The sequence below is a fragment of the Capricornis sumatraensis genome, chromosome 9 (assembly GCF_032405125.1).
Source record: "Capricornis sumatraensis isolate serow.1 chromosome 9, serow.2, whole genome shotgun sequence".
NCBI lineage: Eukaryota > Metazoa > Chordata > Mammalia > Artiodactyla > Bovidae > Capricornis > Capricornis sumatraensis.
Genome location: NC_091077.1, coordinates 50369497 through 50390896, shown reverse-complemented (window position 1 = coordinate 50390896; position 21400 = coordinate 50369497). Strand labels below are relative to the sequence as shown.

The 21400-nt window shown below is 39.8% G+C and overlaps 1 protein-coding gene across 1 annotated transcript in view; it reads right to left on the bottom strand.

Moving 5' to 3' along the window:
- Positions 1-14530, bottom strand: part of UBE2D2 (ubiquitin conjugating enzyme E2 D2) — a 42869-nt gene extending 28339 nt beyond the window's left edge. Inside the window, exon 1 of the mRNA XM_068981162.1 lies at positions 14267-14530. Coding sequence (XP_068837263.1) covers positions 14267-14290 — 24 coding nt within the window. The 5' untranslated portion in view covers positions 14291-14530. The remainder of the gene's footprint in view (positions 1-14266) is intronic.
- Between the last annotated feature and the right edge of the window lie 6870 nt (positions 14531-21400).

Sequence of the window (21400 nt, the reverse complement as noted above, 5' to 3'; positions counted from 1 at the left end):
AACACATTCTGAATTCTTTACAGATAAAATGATATGACATTTGGGGTTGAGTTTGAAATAATCCATAAGGGTGGAAGAGGTAATCAAGAATAAACACAAAATGACAGGTGATGGGACACATGGTGATATGCTGTAGACTACTGAATGTCTGGATATATCTGAAATTTTCACTGAAATTTATTAGACACCTGGTGTCTCAGATGGTAAAGCATCTGCCTGCAATGTGGGAGACTGGGGTTGGATCCCTGGGTCGGGAAGATCCCCTGGAGAAGGAAATGGCAACCCACTCCAGTATTCTTGCCTGGAAAAGCTTATGGACGGAGGAGCCTGGGGGGCTACAGTTCATGGGGTCACAGAATCAGACATGACTGAGTGACTTCACTGTTTTGTGTACCTTTATATAGCGTGTTATGTTCAAAATAATGAAAAATTTTAAAGAAAAAATTTAATTTGGCATTATCTTACAAAAATAAAGAGCCTCTCTCTACAACCAAACAATCCTACTGACTATAAAGAGAAACTCTCACCTATGTGCATCAAGGCAACACTGAGCTTCAACATCTTTACTAATTAAAACTTGGAAACAAAATGTCTATTATGGGGGAATAAATTTTAAAATACACTGTTGGACTATTTATATTCATTGAAAATGCATGCTATTTAAAATGTATGCATTTCCATAACATCTATGTAAATTGACAACATCCAAAGCAGTATTATATGTTGTTTATGGGTAAAAATCTGAAAATAACTTAAAACTAAAAATGACATCTAGATCACTTCCCTGATTCTACCAGTGAATGTCCTTCCCATCCAAGCAAACCAGAGGTTTGTTCTCCAGAGAGGATAAAACATAAGATCTCAGAACTCAGAGACACTGAGCATAGTTAATGGCATGAATGATGTACGGAAATCAGAAGGTTAAGTGAATATTTACATACATACTTTGTCCTGAAAACATGGGAAGCTTGACCTGTACGTTCCAGACAGGAGATAAAAAGACCCTTCTCAAGAAAAACTGACTAGCACAAGATAAAGAGCTATATGACTCACTGACACCAGTGATTCATCTGGAGAACAGCCCTGCCAGCAAACCACAGAGTTTCACAGTTGCCAAACCTCACTCCCATATGCTAAGACTCTGTAATCAGCTTTTTAATGCCCTATTCTAAAATAAGGATAAACAAAAACAATGAAAGAAACTGGCCATCTTCAACATCACTCAACATGAAAGATAAAGACCGAAACAATGTCAAGTAAAAAAGAAGCAGGAAAAAGCAAAGACCATTCAGGGAGAAGAAAAAGTTAAAAGAAAAACTATCATGAATATCCTTAAAGCTAAGAGAAGCTACTGCTTCTATGAAATAAGAGGAAAATCCTTAAAACAAGCAAGCAAGCAAACATTCTGAGAAAATCTTTCCAAAAAACAGATAAAAGATAAACATGGAAAACAGAAAATACAGGAAAACTAGCTCAAACATTCCCCAAATTTATCTGTAGATTCCATACAATCTCCATCAAAATACCAACTGCCATTAAAAAAAAAAAAATAGCAGAACCTAAAATTCATAGGGAATGCATGGGATCTAAAAAACCAAAACAGTCTTGGCAAAGAACAAAGTTGGAGGAATCACACTTTCTAATTCCAAAACCTAATACAGAGGTACAGTATTCAAAACAGTATGGTACTGGCATAAGAAAAGACATACAGATCAATGAAACAGAATTAAGAGTCCAGAAATAAACCCATATATTTATGGCCAATTGGTTTTTGACACAGCTGCCAAAACAATTCAATGTGGGAAAGAACGATCTTTTCAACAAATGGTGCTAAGACAACTGGATATTCACATGCAAAAATGAACTTAGATGCCTACTGCAAACTAGATATAAAAATTAACTTAAAATGGATCAAAGACCACCATCTCATTCCATCAGGATGCTGCTGCTGCTAAGTCGCTTCAGTCGTGTCCGACTCTGGGCGACCCCATAGACGGCAGCCTACCAGGCTCCTCCATCCATGGGATTTTCCAGGCAAGAGTACTGGAGTGGGGTGCCATTGCCTTCTCCGTCCATCGGGATGGTTACTATTTAAAAAAAAAAAAAGGGCCAACCAACCAGCCAAAAACAGAAAATCTAAGTGCTGGTGAGGATGTGGAGAAATTGAAACCCTTGTGCATCACAAGCAGGGAGGGGGAGCAAGGGTTAAATGTAAAACCCTAGAGCCACTGGAGAAAACAATATGGTAGTTTCTCAAAAATTAAAAAATAATTACCATATGATCCAGCAATTTCACTTCTTGGTATATACCCAAAATAACTGAAAGGAGGGTCTTTTAAAGATACACCCATGCTGACAGCAGAACTACTCAGAAGAGCTAAAATGTGTAAATAACCCAAGTGTTCAACAGCAGATAAATGGATAGGCAAATATGGTATAAACACACAACAGAGTACTAAATAGCCTTAAAAAGGAAGGAAATTCTGACAGTATAGATGAATCTTGAGGACACTGTGCTAAGTGAAAAAAATCAGTCACAAAGAGAGAAATACTATATGACTCTACTTCCATGAATAACCAAGTCAAAATCATAGAGAGATAAAGTACAATGATGAGTTCTTAAAGGCCAGGGAGAAAGATGAGGAGTCACTGCTTAATAGGTAACTTTTGAAAAATGAAGAATTTGGGAGATAGCAATGGTTGTACAACAATACAAAATATATTTACCAGCAATGAACTATATATTTAAAAATAGTGAAAACAGTAATTTTATATGTATTTTACAAAAATTAAAAATTGGAAAACACAGATCAAAGATCTAAATATGAGAATTATAGCTAAAAAACTCTTAGAAGGAAATAATTTTTAAAATTTAAAATAAAATTACCATATGATCCAGCAATTCCACTCCTAGGTATATATCCAAGAGGAATGAAAACATATGTTCACAAAAAAATCTGAAGATAAATGTTCATAGCAGTATTATTCTTAATAGTTGAAAAATTAAAACAAACCAAATGCCCATCAATTGATAAATGGAAAAAGAAAACATGATATATTTATACAATGGAATATTATTTAGTCAGAAAAAGAAATTAAGTACCAATACACGCTACAACTTGGACAACGTTGAAAACACTGCCTAAATGAACAAAACCAGATACAAAAGGTCATATGTTGTATGATTCTATCTATATGAAATGTCCAGAATAAGCAAATCCACATAGACAGACCCCAAAAGACCAACTGAATGTCAAGCAAAATAAATGAAAATTGACCTACACACCAAACATCAGGAAATTTCACAATACTGGGGACAAAGAAAGTCTGTAAGCTTCCAGAAAGGAAACTGGTCACATATATAGGATCACGAATCAGAATAGTTTTAGACTTAACAGAAGCTAGACGATAATGAAAATACTGATTATAAAAGTAAAAAGAGTGCCTCAGACTCTGAGATTCAAGTCATGTTCATGATTCAAATGCCAATACACTGTTACTTGTTCCTCAAAGTTTGAACAATTTTCTTAACCTTGTATTAATGCTGTATGTAACCTCAGGAAACTGACCTACTATAACCTCAGTGATGATATATTACTGCCTTGATATAATGGGTAAAGTAGAGGAGGTTGCACAAGTAATTCTCCATCACTAATAACAATGTACTTTTACCAAAACATGAGTATTTCTAAATATATGCAAAGACCCCAAGCTCATAAATTACCAAGAGAAGCCATGGTTGCTGACTAAACTTTAACACTGAAGCTAAATTAGGTAGGTCTGAATCTTAAGCTGGATAGTAAGTGCCTAGGTGTTGGTCATTACCAGTATCTAAAAGTTTCATAATAAAAGATTAAGCTTCAGGATTTTAAATTATCATTGTTTCCAATTATTTCTAAGAATGGAGATGAGTTTACACAGGCTTCTAAAATTACCAAAATTGTTTCATAATAATAACAACACTAAACTAAAATTATGAGTCTTTTCAAAAAAAGGGCTACAGAAAATGCCATATTCTCTAAGTGGGAAAAGTGCTATGTGGTCACAGTCACTAGACTTGATTTTTCCATATCTGTTTTAAAAATATTTATGTCAAATAAGTCCTGTATTTTGTTTTTTAAAAATAGTGAGGCTATCCACACTGGGATAGGCATAACTCAGTGCAGGATATCCAAGTCAGGAAGGACAGAGTTAAGAAGGGCACCCCTAGGAGAGAGGGGAGCAAAGAACAGTATCTATGCAGGTGGGCCACAGCAATGGGAAGTTAATTATACACAGAGGAACTGATCAAATGAGTAATTACATTAATGAAAGCCAAGTTTTTCACTGTAAGAAAAGGAATGTCAATATCGAAAAGAAAAAATACAGGATGAACCCTATGGTACTGGACTGGAATTAAGATGCATCAATGTGAATTCATGGTCTCTGATACACAGAGAGAAAAGCGAATCTACAAATTCACATTTTCCCTAGCTACATCCACTAATTACACTGAGAAAGTGTGGAAACAGTTGAGATTCCAAAAGCAATCAGCATACCTAGATGATTACAGGGCTAGAGCAGGGAAAGTGTAAGAAAAAGCAGGAAACATCTTTTGTGCCAGAACTTAAAGAAGTGCTCAACTGATGGGGGAAAAAAGCAAACTGGGGACAAGTTGAGCATTAAAGTAAATGATAGTAAACTAGTATAACTCACACGAATTAAAAAAAGAAAGCATGAGTCCATACAAATATAAATTTTAGAGTGAATAAATTAAAATTTCTGAGTAAGCGCAAGGTACCCAAGTTGGCTCCCAGACATCTTTAACTCCTAGTATTCCCTCCCGTATGTAATCCTCCCTGCCACACCGCCCCGCAGGGGAATCTGTGAGGCCAACAGAACATAGAAGTAGTCATGGTATGTTGCTTCTGAGATTAAGTTAATAAAAGATACTCCAGCTTTCACTTGGCTGCTCTATCTCTGGCAGATCACTCTGAGGGAACCCAGCGCTACGTCTCAAGTACACTCAGGCAGCCCTCAGCCGGAGAAACATATGTGGGGAGGAAATGAGTCTGTAAGTCCAGAAACCCATAAAGAACTGAGATCTGCCAATAACCACGGGACCTTGAGCCAGAACCACCCAGCTCTAAGCAGCTAAGTTTTAGGGCATTTTCTTATGCAGCAATAGATTAAAAAAAAAAAAAAAAAACAAAAACAGAAGAAGTACATATATTCAAAGTGTCTCTGAACAAATTATTTATTCATTATAAAGGGGAAAAAAAGTAACTTCATAGTATGAAACCCTAGTAGATATCCCCTTAATCAAGTGAAAATTCTCCATAATGGGTCAAACTAAAATTGACTAGTACCTGACAGGATGGAATGTAAAAAACTGAACCAAAATCACGCATCACTAGATAGGATGCAGAGAGGGAAATAGTAATGCTTCTGTGACATTCTTATCAAAGATGCATGACCTAAACCTTATCTTGAGGAAATAATAGAAAAACACAAACTAAGGGACATTCTACAAAATAACTGGACTCTAATCTTTAAAAGTGTCAAGGCCATGAAGCAAAGGAAAGACTAAGGAACTGAAGGAAACTAAACAAGTGACTATGGACTGGATCCTTTTCAACAAAGCACATTATCGGAACCACTGGCAAAACTTAAATGGGGTCTGAGGATTAGATTGCAGTAATATTTCAATGGCAATTTCCTAATTTTGATGTCCATGTTTGTGAGAAACACACATTAAAGTATTCAGGGTTGATGAGTCATCATGTTGGTACCTTACTCTGAAATGGTTAAAGAAAAAGATGTTCTAGGTATTATATTTGCAAATCCCTGTAGGTCTGAGACTGTTTCAGAATTTTAGAAACTTAAAAACAGAAAAGCCTAAAGGCAACTACAATCTAAAACAGTCATTTATTAGAATTTGGGGATTAGATGGTACACTGCATTGAATGCTCCTCAAAATGACATGTGACACATCTTAATTCCTATCACCTATAAATGTTACCTCAGTTAGAAAAAGGGTCTTTGTAAACATAATTAAAATTAAGGATCTTGAGATAAGATCATCCTAGATTACCTGGATGGGCCCTAAGTATCAAAAGAGAAACCACACACAGAGGAAGTAGTGTGAAGATGAAGGCAGAGACTGAAGTGATGTGGCCACAAACCAAGGAATGCTTACAGTCACCAGAAGCTGGAAGAAGGAAGGAAGGATTCTCCCACATAGCTTCCAGAGGGTGTGTGGCTCTGCTGGTATGCTGATTTCGGATTTTTGGCCTCCAAAACTGTGAGAGAATAGATTTCTGCTGTTTTAAGCCACTCAGTAATTTACTGTGTAATTTATTACAGCAGCCCTACGAAGTTGATACAGTTGATGTGCATGAGGACATTTAATCTAAAGAAAATCATTCACACTCCCATTAGTATACTATTATTTTAAGAAATCTATTTCTAAACTATTATCACTGTGGCTTCTGTAAAATTCAGCTTTGATTTCAAATTTTTTAATCTGATATAGGCCCTTAAAAAGTTGATGAAGGAGGGCTATGATTTAAACAGGTACTGACGTTCTGCAAGTGGCAGAGGGGGGAAGGTGGGGGATATGTGCTCAAAGGACAGAAGCAGATACTTCTATCACAAGATACTGTTAAGAAAATTGTTCTTACGTCTAGGCTTACAAAAACATCACATGTACTGGAAATATATTAACATAACAGTAGTTAGTTTACTGAAGAAAAAATTTGGAATTCAATCCCTTTTTCCAGTTAGAAGTATTATAGAGCATAATTTTTACAACATCAGGGTGTACATTTTTTTCCTTCTTTTTTGACTGGGGTGGCAACCAAGTAAACTGGAAAAAACACTTATCACTGACACCATCTAAGATTTCAAGATTCTACCAATTTCACGGGTCAACATTACTGGGCAATTAAGCCAGTGGTAATTAATATTAAAAACTATCTTTTATGCGGTCCATATTTCCTTTCTACTCATTCCCTACAGGCTTGCGAAGTATATGACATTATCCTCATTTTATAGGCAAGGAAGCTGAGACCAAAGAAAATCAGTGAAGTAACTTGCCTAAGGCCACACACACAGGGTTAGAACATGACTGAGTAGACATGGAGCTCCAAAATTCTACTAGTTTTTCCACCATACTACTTGCTGTTGACATTCACTAAACGTTGCTGGCAAAAACTGAATGCCTACTATGTGTCAGGTACTGGGAATATAATGAATAAGACAGGGACTTTGCCCAGAAGAATTCAGTCTAGAAGGGGTAATAATCAATCATGTCTATATACTGAGAAACAGTTCTATAGTAGAACCCTATTGCCTGCATGCCTCGGGCATGCTTCACAGAGAAGTGGTCTGTTGGCTATCCAAGGATGAGTAAGAATTCAGAAGAAGGAGGGGGTGGGTTGAGAAGGCACATGGAAAAGCACAAAGACTAAAGGAAAATAATTCTGAGAACTGTTTCAATTACAGTAGTATTTCTCATGAGATGCTAACATGTATTACAGGGATAAAGATGGCAATATTTTTGTCCTAGATTTTACCTATCTTTAATACATGTTTTTAAGAAATATTACGTATTTACACTAATTTAAAGCAGTAATATGCCTCAAAAAATTTGCACACTACAAAGCAAATTATGTCTATGCTCTGATGCACAAACAGCATTTAACCATGGGTATTAGCTATTTAACTTCAGTGACTTATTCCGCTTATTATAATTCAATATATATTTGAGAAGTTATTTAATCAAAGTATATTGAACACTAATCTACTATACCAATTCATTCCCTATGGAGTTACAGCCAGAATATGGAAGTTTTAAATGAAAAGCAGAGTCCTTTCTTAAACCCCAACATAACAGATTATTTTAAAATAAACATAAGTAAAGCAAATACTTTTTGTAAAAATTAAGTGACCTGTCTGTCCATGAGACAATAATGTTGGTAGTCGTCTAACTGCATGAATATTGCAAAACATGCAATTTTAACTCTTTCTTTTGCTGCAGCGCACCTGTTTAAAACAAATGTTCACATAATACTGTAATGAAAACAGCACAGAGTAACACATCTTTTTTTTGGCCACACTATGCGGCTTGTGGGATCTTAGCTCCCTATCCTGTGATTGAACCCAGGTGAAAGTGGGTGTGAAATGAGCAGTGAAATTGAGGGGTCCTAATCACTGGACCACAGGGAATTCTCAAGAGTAACACATTTAATGCAGCATCTGATGATGATCCCTTTTATTTTCTTAAAATACTATTCTTAGTTGTTACTTTACAGCAAAATGACAGTGAACAGTATTTCCTCAATGTATTTTTTGTGTGCTGTCAATTTTAACCCAAGTATACATTATTTCATGAACTCTTATTTGTATCCATCAATAATATTAATTTAAAATTATTCTTAAAAAGTTAGGAAACACTAACTTTATTAGAACACTAGGTATGCAGAAGGAGGAAACAGTTTATCAGAAGCCGAGGGAAATGAGTAATAATCACATAAACTGTTACAGAAATTAAATAAAAACTGAGGTATCCATTGAATCTGGCAATAAAGTAATCATCAGTGACCTTAGTGAACAGTTCCAAAACAGTGAATAGACACTATTCTGTCAAGAATTTTGGCACTGAAATGTCAGAGATGGAAGAGATAAAGAAGAGGAAGGAAAGGAATCAGCTCTAGTTGGGGAGAGGAGGTTAAAAGCTTTTTTTGTTGTTTCTCTTAAGATGAGGAAAGTCTTAGGTTAAGTTTGGATACTGAGGGGAGTCAAAGAGAGAACTGGGAGAGCAGGGACAATTACTAGACAGCAAGGACCTGGCAAAAGAATAGGATGAATAGCAAAAGTTAGCTTACAATGGGAAAAGCAGAGCTTCTCAGAGACAACAGGGAAGAAGAGTGATGGCTAAGGTACATTTGGAGCAATGGTTGGCTCCCTGGTCAAGACTGAATGCATCGGAATCCTGGCTCTTCACATCATAGCCATATAATCACAGGCAAGTTTGTTTACTTCTCCAAGCCTCCATTTTCTCTTCTAACCCGAGAACAGAATTCTCACAGGGTTGTTCAGAAGATTCAGTCATTCTGATACACACTGAGTACTCTGAAGATTGTAGTTGTGAGGTCTGGTTTTTCTTTTTTCTTTTTAAAGTCTTCAAAGGAAATTTGAAAGGATTCACGCAGATTTCTATTTTCTCTACAGAATAGGTAATTGGGTCACCTACTGAGATTAAAACAGAGTGTTTAAGGAGGTAGGACAGTGATTCTTAGTCTTTTGGAGAGATTAAAAAACCCATTTGACTATGATGAAGGATATACGGAGGAGAGAACACCCAAAATTTGCATAGTTTCTTATTTTTCTGCTTTATGGGAATTAAAACACTAAAAAAACAAAACAAAAACAGCATTGTTTTAAGGGAATTCATAGACACCTCTCCAACAATAAAAAGAGATGCTGAAGGTAAAATCTTCTGGTTCCAGAGCATAAATACTCAGTTATTTGAACAAAAGAAAAAATTGCATTCCCTGGGATTACACCCCTAATGACTGTGTAAGGGTACAGTGCCTGCCAGAAAAGACACTGAGCAGTCAAGAAATCCAGGTTCTTAATCCAGCCCTACTAAGTCACATGGCCTTTTTAGGCCGTAGCTCTGAGATGTGATGCAGAGCTAAAATTTTATGATTCTATTACTTGAAATCTTACTTGACTGTGTACACTGAAGAAGAAACGGTACTTTATTTTTCCATGTCATATTTTTAAAATGATTTTGAAGGTTAGCCTGGGAACCTAACCACCAAAACTTTATTTCTACAGAAAAAACAAGTGTGCTCCTTCAATTTTGGGATGAGGCTGCAAAGGTTGCTGGCAGCATCAAGCATGAGTCAGGTATTCCTATCCTGAGAACTGCCTAGGATATTTTAGCAACCTTCTCTCTCTGGACTAAAATATCCAGAATTGGACTTTGTCAAAACTTCCTCCTTGTCAGTCAGCAGTACAGTAATACACTTTGGGAGACTTTAAACACCCACACACCCACCCCACTTTGGGAGACTTACACAAACACACACACACACACCCCTAGATTTATGAAGTTAATGACGGCTGTTTAAATTATATTTAAATAGCAACCCAAACAAGCCAAAGAAAGTTTCTCAACTCAACAAACCTTTGTGAAGCAAAGAATCATTTCTAAAGGAAAAAAAAAAAATCTTCCCAAAGATTTCAAAAAGCTTATCTTTTGGAGTAAGAAGGGATGTCTGCTTTCCAATATATAACTAATTCAGTCATCTTCTGTCAACCACTTATTAAAATTATTAAACTTATTATTAAAGTTCCAAATACTCCACAGGACTATTTGCTAATTTGTTTCATCATTTTGACTGGAATAAACTGAATCCTTACCTCTGATAAGATTAATGTAATGTATCATATCACACTTCTATTTTAAAATAATCTTAAAACTAGTACTATTATGATATTACAACTCCCTTCCCATATCCTTAAAATTCATCCTTTGGTAACTGGCAATCGTAGATATTTTGAAAGTATGTAGTCTACAGAAAGATGATTCGTAACAGATTACAATGAAGAGTAAGTTGTAAGCATCTGCCTGGGATCAATGTATCTACTAAACTGGTTTTTCCTACAACCATAACCATACAAAACTTCACTGAAGAAGTTAATTAAAAGTTTACCCCCAAAATTACTTAACTGTGCCTATTTACATAAAGCAATACTTCCAAACTTTGAAAAAGGCAGAAAGTATGGTTCAAGTGATTTAATCCTTATGCTCCTGGTTACTTGCTGAACCTCAATCTTTTGTTAATTTTAACTTATACATTAAACTGGTACCTACCAATCTAACAAAAAAAGTATGGAGGTGTCTTTTGGTTTTACTGTCCTTGTTTTTAATTTGAATTGGCTGCCAAAACTCTGGTTTTGTGGCTTCCCTCAAAAAAAAAATAATAATAATCTGGTAACTTTGGGCACAGATCCTGGCAACAGCAACATTTGGAGGGAGCCGAATAGCAGCTGTCCTCTTCTAAAAGCACGTGCAATTTCTAGTTCCCTCCAATTCCCTTTGCTCACTTTGGTTACCTGCCTAGCCATCAGAGTTTGAAATTTTATTTTACTGGAAAATTAACTGACTGACTGGGCTTTTCAGGAAATTTAAGGCACTTTAATCATAGAAATACAGTAAATCAAGTGATAGTCCTGGTATTAAAGCTATGTATACCAAATGTTAATTATATCTAGCAGGACACCATTAAAATGTACAAGCCACTATTATTGTTAAGGGCTTTTAGTATCCTAACTTTGGTCTGTCTTCAATTCCTCAGGATATTTAGCCTTTTACTCTTCCTCAAAATAAATAAATTTACCCTGTATTTCAACACTGTGGCACTGTAATAGCACAAAAAAGCCTGCTGCACTGTATAACAAAAGTAAAGAAGAAAAACAGGAAGCAAGTTTAAAAAAAAGGTCTCTGATCAGTCAAACAGACCACACAGTTCACAAAACACATGAAGCCCTCTTCACTCAGAGCCTACTGGATCTTATTTTAGACATAATTTTAATAAGCTCAGTGATCTGGTTTCCCAGCCCACAACAGATGAGACGCAGCCAACTGGAAAAAGGCTGGGGGTGGTGCTGCTAGAGGCAGACACTCAAAGCATCAAAATCAAAGCCGAAGACCCATAATGTCAGCAGAAAACCTCAAAATGTAGCAGGCTGGGGCCATTTGGTGTAGATACAAACAATACCAAAGTATCCCAAACCCTGCATGGAACCATAATGGATGTTCAAAATGAAAATTCTTTGGTAAACTCTGTTAAAGCATATACGATCTTAAAGTTTCTATCAAAATAAGGTCCATCAAGAGCTTTTTCCAAAAAAGTCATGGCATTTAAAGGACTGTGAGATTCACACAACACTATTACCCTGTCAGTGAAACACAAGACACAGAATTCCTGAAGCTGCCTTGGTCAAAAGTATTTGTTCTTAATAAAATTTTATTAGAACCCAGATGCAGTAGTTCATGCTATCCAAAGTTGAGAGGTATTTAAACAGAACTACTTTCTCAGAGAGTAGTAACTGGGAAGATTCAACACTAAGACCAATTATGTAAACCAAGTCTGTCTTTGGGGGACTGCAACGCAGATACTACTAGGGCTGAGGGTGAGATACGACTGGTCTTACCCCTATCTAGGTTAAGTCTGTATTCAATTTAAAATTAGTGTTATACAAAATGCTTGCGGGGAAAAAATCATTTTCTTTTCACAATATTATTGACTAGTATGTACACCAAAAATTAAGTTTATTTTTCAAATCCCTGGCAGTCTAAGTTGAGCCATACTTTGAGGACAGTTCTAGGTTATAAATCAGGTGAAAAAAGGTTAATACTGAGTTTTAAAAGTTCAAATAATCATGGTATACACTTGATTTTTCTTACTAAAATTTTAATAAAGGTATCTTTTAGAGAAAATCTAGCAAACATGCAGTATCTCAAAAGAAGGCAAGGAAGACGATTAAAATGCATGTTTTGAGTGCTATTTCCTTCTCTAAAAAAACCTCCATATCACTCAGAGTAGAGATTAAAGGCTCTATCTCTTGATCTGTAAGTGATCGCACATTATATTTATTCTTCTTCAGGTTTTAAAGGTGCACAATCTTCTCCAAGTATAATCTCAAGCTAATAACTTCTCAATTAGTCCTTAAGAATCTATTAACTCCTTAAAGCCTTAAAAATGCTATTATTTACTTGCATAATTTGCCCTCAGTGTGCTCTTGCCCCTTAAAAGGATTCAAGAGATCTCTACTTAAGGATGAGCTTCTTTTAACAAATAACCTGCTTCACTTTAGTACAAGATTTACTGTCTAAAGTCTGCCCTTTTTCATTTGATAGAAATCAAAGTCAAAAGAAGTTGGTGAGGATCTAACCTAATTTACAATAACCACTGGGATTAATTCCACAGGAAAGGTCTTTGATCAAGAATAAAACCAGGACCAACTGCTGAGCTGAAGTGTTTAAACTGACCAAATCTCCATTTTCACGGAGTTTAATGCAAGGTGAAAATTAGTTCTCTTCCCCCTTGCATCTCCATCCCATCCTAGAGAATGGATCCCAGGATCTACTACTTACTGCCTAAAGCTTTAGTACAGCCTCTCCAAGTAGCCAAGTCAAACACGAAACAAATCATCAGTGCCGCTTCCCCCCTCTAAGTAAAAAAGGTAGTGAGAAATAATAGGTTGTAATTAGAGAGGGAAGCGAAAAAACCCTAAATTTTAAGCGAAGTCCATAATCTAGAAGCAATATTAGAAAAACCTCCGTAGAGACAACTACAGATAACCCTTCATTTTAAAGGGCAAAGAAATCTCATCTAACGGAAAAATCTAGCAAAATCCCTTCTACATTAAAAGGATCTCCCAGAAAACATCACCTAATTTAAGCGTTAAAACCCATTTTGCGAAAAGAATGTAAAAGGAAACTTTGTGAAATTCTCTCCAGTGGTTTTCAAATGTTCAGGTTTCTACCTCTACCCTTGACAATACCCTTTCTATTAAATCCACTCCTGCAAACTGAAGTATGTTTGTGACTACATTTGGCAACCTCATGGAATAAAATGCTTCTCCCTCCACTTCCCTCCTTCCTCATAAAAGTCATGCTTATTTCCTCAACTTCCTACTTAGTTTCTGGACGAGCAGAGTGGACGGAAGCGTGTTGCCGCTAAACGGCAAGCGAACTCAAGAAATATTTCTGAATCGGACAAAAAGGTTTCCTCATACGGGCCCCAAGCTCAAGGAGTTCTGCGGGTGAACCTAGGCAGGTGGGGATAGGGAGTGCACAGGCGGAGATGGGGCACAGAGCCCTTTCGACCTCCGTCGATGGGGCCTCCCAACGCCCCAGTTCCAGCACCCCCTCCTGGCACAGCCGGACAATGGCCCTCTGGCACAGCAGTCCCAAGCCGGGGAGAGGCCCTGGGACTCCATACCACGCGGGGCCTAGAAAGGAGGCCGGGAAGGAACGCTGAACCGGCGAGCATACCTCCGGCCTAAGTGCGGGCAGCGCGCCGGGGCCTCTACGGGCGCCATCACTGGGAGTAGGGTGTGAAGGCCGCCCGGCCGGGCCATCGCCAGCAGCCCGGTCCGAAGAAGCCGGGAGTCCGGCGGAGAAGACGGCGGGAAGTGCAGGCCGCAGCCAGCTCGGCCGACCCGCCTAGCTGCCCGAACACACAGCCGATCCCTGGCCGCTTACCTTGTGGATTCTCTTCAGAGCCATCGTGGGAGGTGGGTGGCGGCGGCCCCGGGGCGGGGACGGGGGCAGGGGAGGGACGGGGAAGGGGTGAGGGGGCGCGAGGCCGCCTCGGTGATTGCGGATCGGCCGGAGAAGATGGGGAGTTCGCGAGCAAGGGTCGGGCAGGACGGACTTAGGGCCGGGGCCAACTCGGCTCCTGAGCCTGCCGCAGCGGTCACCGCATCACCCGGCGGCGGCCCCTTTATGCGCTGCCGCCCGAGCCGCCGCCGCCGCCGCCGCCGCCGCCGCCGCCGCCGCCACCGCGGTAGCTGCCTCTTCCTTCTAGGCTCAGCGCCGCCTCCTCAGCCGCCGCGGATCCCTCCGCCGGGGAGCAAGAGCTCAGGCCTCGGGCTCGGCCGGCGGTTCTGGGTAGGACAGCCAGAGGGACTGCCTGCTGCAGGTGGACCGAGGGACGCGCGGGCGGGCGGCGCCGCCGGGGTGGGGCAGCCGGAGCGCGGGGTGGGCCCAGGCCGAGGGGCAGGTCGGGAGAGCGGGGATTGGCGGGCCGGGAGAAGGGAGGGCCGGGCCGCGCCGGCGGCGGAGGGATACGGGCCGCCCCTGTGAGTACCTCACGCGCCGTCGCTGTCGCCGCCGCGGCCGGCGAGAGGATGACGCCGCGAAGCGCAGAGGGGAGATCTCGCGAGACCTGTGGCGCGGGTCGCAGAGGCTTGCCGGTAGTGGTCCTTGATCGCCTTGCCTGTGGGCTCTCAGCTTTCATTCGCGTGATACATGAGATAAATAAAAGTTTAAAAGCGAATGTTTTCCGTATCACTCGACCGTCCCCATAGCATAAACCGACCGGGGAAGAGCACGTAGGGCCATAGGAGGAAAGAACTTGTCCAAGGTCACACTGCTCCACAGTGGCATAGCTTGGGACTTCCCTCAAGTCGAGTTCAGTTCAGTTCAGTCGCTCAGTCGTGTCCGACTCTTTGTGACCCCATGAATCGCAGCACGCCAGGCCTCCCTGTCCATCACTAACTGCCGGAGTTCACTCAGACTCACGTCCATCGAGTCCGTGATGCCATCCAGCCATCTCATCCTGGGTCGTCCCCTTCTCCTCCTGCCCCCAATCCCTCCCAGCATCACAGACTTTTCCAGTGAGTCAACTCTTCGCATGAGGTGGCCAAAGTACTGGACTTTCAGCTTTAGCATCATTCCTTCCAAAGAAATCCCACGGCTGATCTCCTTCAGAATGGACTGGTTGGATCTCCTTGCAATCCAAGGAACTCTCAAGAGTCTTCTCCAACACCACAGTTAAAAAGCATCAATTCTTCCGCGCTCAGCCTTCCTCACAGTCCAATTCTCACATCCATACATGACCACAGGAAAAACCATAGCCTTGGCTAGACGGGCCTTAGTCAGCAAAGTAATGTCTCTGCTTTTGAATATGCTGTCTAGGTTGGTCATAACTTTTCTTCCAAGGAGTAAGCGTCTTTTAATTTCATGGCTGCAGTCACCATCTGCAGTGATTTTGGAGCCCAAAAACATAAAGTCTGACACTGTTGCCACTGTTTCCCCATCTATTTCCCATGAATTGATGGGACTGGATGCCATGATCTTCATTTTCTGAATGTTGAGCTTTAAGCCACCTTTTTCACTCTCCTCTTTCACTTTCATCAAGAGGCTTTTGAGTTCCTCTTCACTTTCTGCCATAAGGGTGGTGTCATTGCATATCTGAGGTTATTGATATTTCTCCCGGCAATCTTGATTCCAGCTTGTGTTTCTTCCAGTCCAGCGTTTCTCATGATGTACTCTGCATATAAGTTAAATAAGCAGGGTGACAATATACAGCCTTGACGTACTCCTTTTCCTATTTGGAACCAGTCTGTTGTTCCATGTCCAGTTCTAACTGTTGCTTCCTGACCTGCATATAGGTTTCTCAAGAGGCAGGTCAGGTGGTCTGGTATTCCCAACTCTTTCAGAATTTTCCACAGTTTTTTGTGACCCACACAGTCAAAGGCTTTGGCGTAGTCAATAAAGCAGAAATAGATGTTTTTCTGGAACTCTTGCTTTTTCGATACCTTAGCAAAAAACTTGCACAATGTGTGGCCCAATAATTAAAACCAACTTTGCTTTCAGCTCATCATCAAAAGCAAGCTTAGAAAACCTATTCTGGATAGCATTGAAACATGTAAATTATCATCTGTGAAACAGATCACAAGTGCAAGTTTGATGCATGAGACAGGGTGCTCAGGGCTGGTGCATTGGGATGACCCTGAGGGATGGGATGGGGAGGGAAGTGGGAGGGGGGTTCAGGATGGGGAACACGTGTACACCCATGGCTGATTCATGTCAATGTATAGCAAAACCCACTACAATATTGTAATTAGCCTCCAATTAAAAAAAAAAAAAAAGAAAGAAAACCTATTCTGGGGTTACTTTTAAAAGATGAGGCAAAAAGTGAGTTCACTGAGCAACTACTCTGTGTGGAGCCCTGCAACCAGGACCAGAGAAATATAAGGCTGACTGGTTTTATAAGGCCTGGTCTGGGAGGTGCTTTTTACCTGGTTGAGGACCCTGAAGACACAAAGAATAATAAGTAATACTCTTCTGGGCAGTGATGCCTACATTCCCAAGTCTCCCCCAGGGTTTCCTGATTCTAAATCTGTTCTTTCCTCTGTCTGGAAGGCACTTTAAAGATCACTGATTAAGAGAGGAGAAACTGGAGCCCCTAAGGAAAAGGATCTTTCTAAAAGTCATGCCATAAGTCAGCCGCAAAATTTGTAATGCCTAACCTGCTGAATACAGGTTGGACCCATAAGGCAGGGCCACCATGGATTCAATGTCAAAGGAGGGCAAAGCGATGTCCAATAGCCCAGGATGGATAGGTTTTAGGTTGGAGGTGGAGAGGAAGATTCCAAAGTCCTAAATCTTTTCTTCCTAAGAACTGTAATGGGACAGGTACAAAATGCTCATTGGTCACATTTTTAAAACTTTTTTTCAACAATAATTTGTATTAAAAAAATTTACATTTTTCATTGCAAGAAATATAGATAAGGAAATAAGCAATACAGGTAAGCAAAAGGAAGGAAATAAAAGTCTAGGGCTTCCCTTGTGGCTCAGACGGTAAAGCATCTGCCAGCAATGCAGGAGACCCGGGTTTAATTCCTGGGTCGGGAAGCTCCCCTGGAGAAGGAAATGACAATCCACTCCAGCACTCTTGCCTGGAAAATCCCATGGACGGAGGAGCCTGATAGGCTACAGTCCATGGGGTCTCAAAGAGTTGGACATGACTTCACTTTCACTTTCACTTTCATACTCCCATCATCCAACAAGTAACCATTTGTGACATTTGGTTTCTGTCCTTTCTGTGTTTTCCCATTATATATAAATATATATTTTTCTTTGAAAATGTAGGATCATGCCATTATACTATTTCGTCATATACCTGTTTAAAAAAAATATGGACTTAAGGTGTACAACATGTTGATTTGATATACATAAACATAATGGCATGATTACAGTCACGACAGTTAACTTTTTTATTCATTTTGTGTGTGTGCAGTGAAAGCACCTAAAATTTTGGTAATTTACTTTTAAAAAAATATTTATTTTAATTGGAGGATAATTCCTGTACAATATTGTGTTAGTTTCTGCCATTTATCCACATGATATCATTATAGGTATGTATATGTCCCCTCCCTCCTAAACCTCCCTCCCACCTCCTACCCCATCCCACTCTAGGTTGTCAGGTAACTTACTTTTAAAATAAACACTATATGGCAAATCTTCCTGTGTCAGGACATATTTTTATTATATTTTAATGGTTGTATATTCAATCATAAATGTACCATATATAATTATCACATTTGGGGGGATATTTAAGTTGTTTTAATATTTTTACTATTAAAAATATTACTATATGGAGTTTCCCTGGTGACCCAGTGGCTAAGACTCCATGCTCCCAAAGTGGGGAGCCCTGGTTCGATTTCTGCTCAAGGAACTAGATTCTCCCATGCTACAACTAAGAGTTCATATGCTGCAACTAAGAACTGATGCAATCAAATAAATAAATAAATATTAACAATGGAACAACAGACTGGTTCAAAACTGGGAAAGGAGTACATCAAGGTTGTATATTGTCACCCTGCTTATTTAACTTATATACAGAGTACATCATGCAAAATGCCAGGGTGGATGAATCACAAGCTGAAATCGAGACTGCTGGGAGAAATATCAACAACTTCAGATATGCAGATGATACCACCCTAATGGCAGAAACCAAAGAGGAACTAAAGAGCATCTTAATGAAGACAAAAGAGGAGAATGAAGAAGCTGGCTTAAAACTCAACACTCAAAAACCTAAGATCATGGCATCTGGTCCCATCACTTCATGGCAAACAGATGGGGGAAAAATGGAAACCGTGACAGACGTTATTTTCTTGGGCTCCAAAATCACTGTGGATAGTGACTGCAGCCATGAAATTTAAAAATGCTTGCTCCTTGGAAGAAAAGGTATGACAAACCTAGACAGCTTATTAAAAAGCAGAGACATCAGGACTTCCCTGGTGGTCCAGTGATTACGATCTGCCTGCCAGTGCAGGGGACTCAGGTTTGATCCCTGGTCCAGGAAGGTCCCATATGCCACAAGGCAGCTGGGCCCGCATGACCTGCATGCCCTAGAGTCCATGTACCTTAACTGGAGAGTAGTCCCTGCTCTCAGCAACTGGAGAAACCCCTCACACAGCAATGAAGACCCAGAACAGCCATAAATAATAAAACAAACAGAAGATATTAAGAAGAGGTGGCAAGAATACTCAGAACTATACAAAAAAGATCTTCATGACCCAGATAACCATGATGGTGTGATCACTCACCTAGAGCCAGACATCGTGGAGTGTAAAGTCAAGTGGGCCTTAGGAACCATCACTATAAACAAAGCTAGTGGAGGTAATGGAATTCCAGCTGAGCTATTTCAAATCCTGAAAGATGATGCTGTAAAAGTGCTGCACTCAATATGCCAGCGAATTTGGGAAACTCAGCAGCGGCCACAGGACTGGAAAAGGTCAGTTTTCATTCCTATCCCAGAGAAAGGCAATGCCAAAGAATGCTCAAACTACTGCACAATTGTACTCATCTTACACCCTAGTAGAGTAATGCTCAAAATTCTCCAAGCCAGGATTCAACAGTATGTGAACCATGAACTTCCAGATGTTCACTGGTTTTAGAAAATGCAGAGGAACCAGAGATCAAATTGCCAGCATCTGTTGGATCATCAAAAAAGCAAGAGAGTTCCAGAAAAACATCTGCTTCATTAATTATGCCAAAGCCTTTGACTGTGTGGATCATAACAAATTGTGGAAAATTCTTAAAGAAATGGGAGAACCAGACCACCTGACCTGCCTCCTAAGAAATCTGTATGTAGGTCAAAAAGAAACAGTTAGAACTGGACATGGAACAACAGACTGGTTCCAAATCAGGAAAGGAGTATGTCAAGGCTGTATATTGTCACCCTGTTTATTTAATTTATATGCAGAATACATCATGAGAAACACTGGGCTGGATGAAGCCAAAGCTGGAATCAAGATTCCCGGGAAAAATATCAATAACCTCAGATGACAACACCATTTGTTATTGTTATCAGATGACATAAATAACCTCAGATGCAGATGACACCACCGTTATGGCACAAAGCAAAGAAGAACTGAAGAGCCTCTTGATGAAAGTGAAAGAGGAGAGTGAAAAAGTTGGCTTAAAACTCAACATTCAGAAAACTAAGATCATGGCATCTGGTCTCATCACTTCATGACAAATAGATGGGAAACAGTAGAAACAGTGGAAACAGTGAGATACTTTTATTTTGGAGGGCTTTTATTTTGGGGGCATATTGAGTGCAGCACTTTCACAGCATCATCAAGGTCTGTCTAGTCAAGGCTATGGTTTTTCCCGTAGTCATGTATGGATGTGAAAGTTGGACCATAAAGAAAGCTGAGCACTGAAGGATTGATGCCTTTGAACTGTGGTGTTGGAGAAGACTCTTGAGAGTCCCTTGGACAGATCCAACCAGTCCATCCTAAAGTAAATGAGTCCCGAATATTCATTGGAAGGACTGATGCTGAAGCTGAAACTCCAATACTTTGGCCACCTGATGCAAAGAACTGACTCATTAGAAAAGACCCTGATACTGGGAAAGGTTGAAGGCAGGAGGAGAAGGGACGACAGAGGATGAGATGGTTGGATGATATCATGGACTCAATGGACATGAGTTTGAGTAAACTCTGGGAGTTGGTGAGGGACAGGGAGGCCTGGCATGGTGCAGTCCATAGGGTCACAAAGAATTGGACACGACTGAGCGACCGAGCTGAACTGAACTGAAATATAAAAATATATTTTTTTAAAAAGTAGACCTTTGGCAGCAAAGGTCTGTTTAGTAAGCTATGGTTTTTCCAGTAGTCATGTACGAATGTCACAGTTGGACCAGGAAGAAGGCTGAGCACCAAAAAATTGACTCTGATGCCGGGAAAGATCAAGGGCAAGAGGAGAAGGGGATGACAGAGGATGAGATGTGGGATGGCACCACTGAATCAATGGACATGAGTCTGAGCAAACTCTGGGAGATGGTGAAGGACAGGGAAGCCTGGCATGCTGCAGTCCATGGCGTGGAAAAGAGTCAGACATGATTTAGTGACTGAATAGCAACAAAAATATTGCTATAGTGTGTATTCTGTAGTTAATCTTTGTACATCTCTGAGGGCTTTTGGGTATAAAATTCCTAGAAATGAAATTGCTCTGTCAAAGACTAATCAGATTTTTACATCTAAGTTCATGAGGGATAAGAATTTATAATTTTCTTTTCTCGTAGTATCTTTGTCAAGTTTTCATATCAAAGTTATCCTGGCCTCATAAAATAAGTTGGAAAGTGTTCCTTCCTCTGTGTTTCGAAAGAGTTTGTGTAGGATTGTTATTTTTTTCTTCCTTAAATAAATATTTGATAGAATTCACCAGTGAAGCCATCTAACCCTGGAGTTTTCTTTACAGGAGGAGTTTGATAATAAGTTAACTTCTTTAATATGTATGGGGGTATTTAGATTTTTTTTCTTCTTGTGTCCATTGTTTTTCAAGGAACTTGTTCACTTCATTTAAGTTGTCCAATTC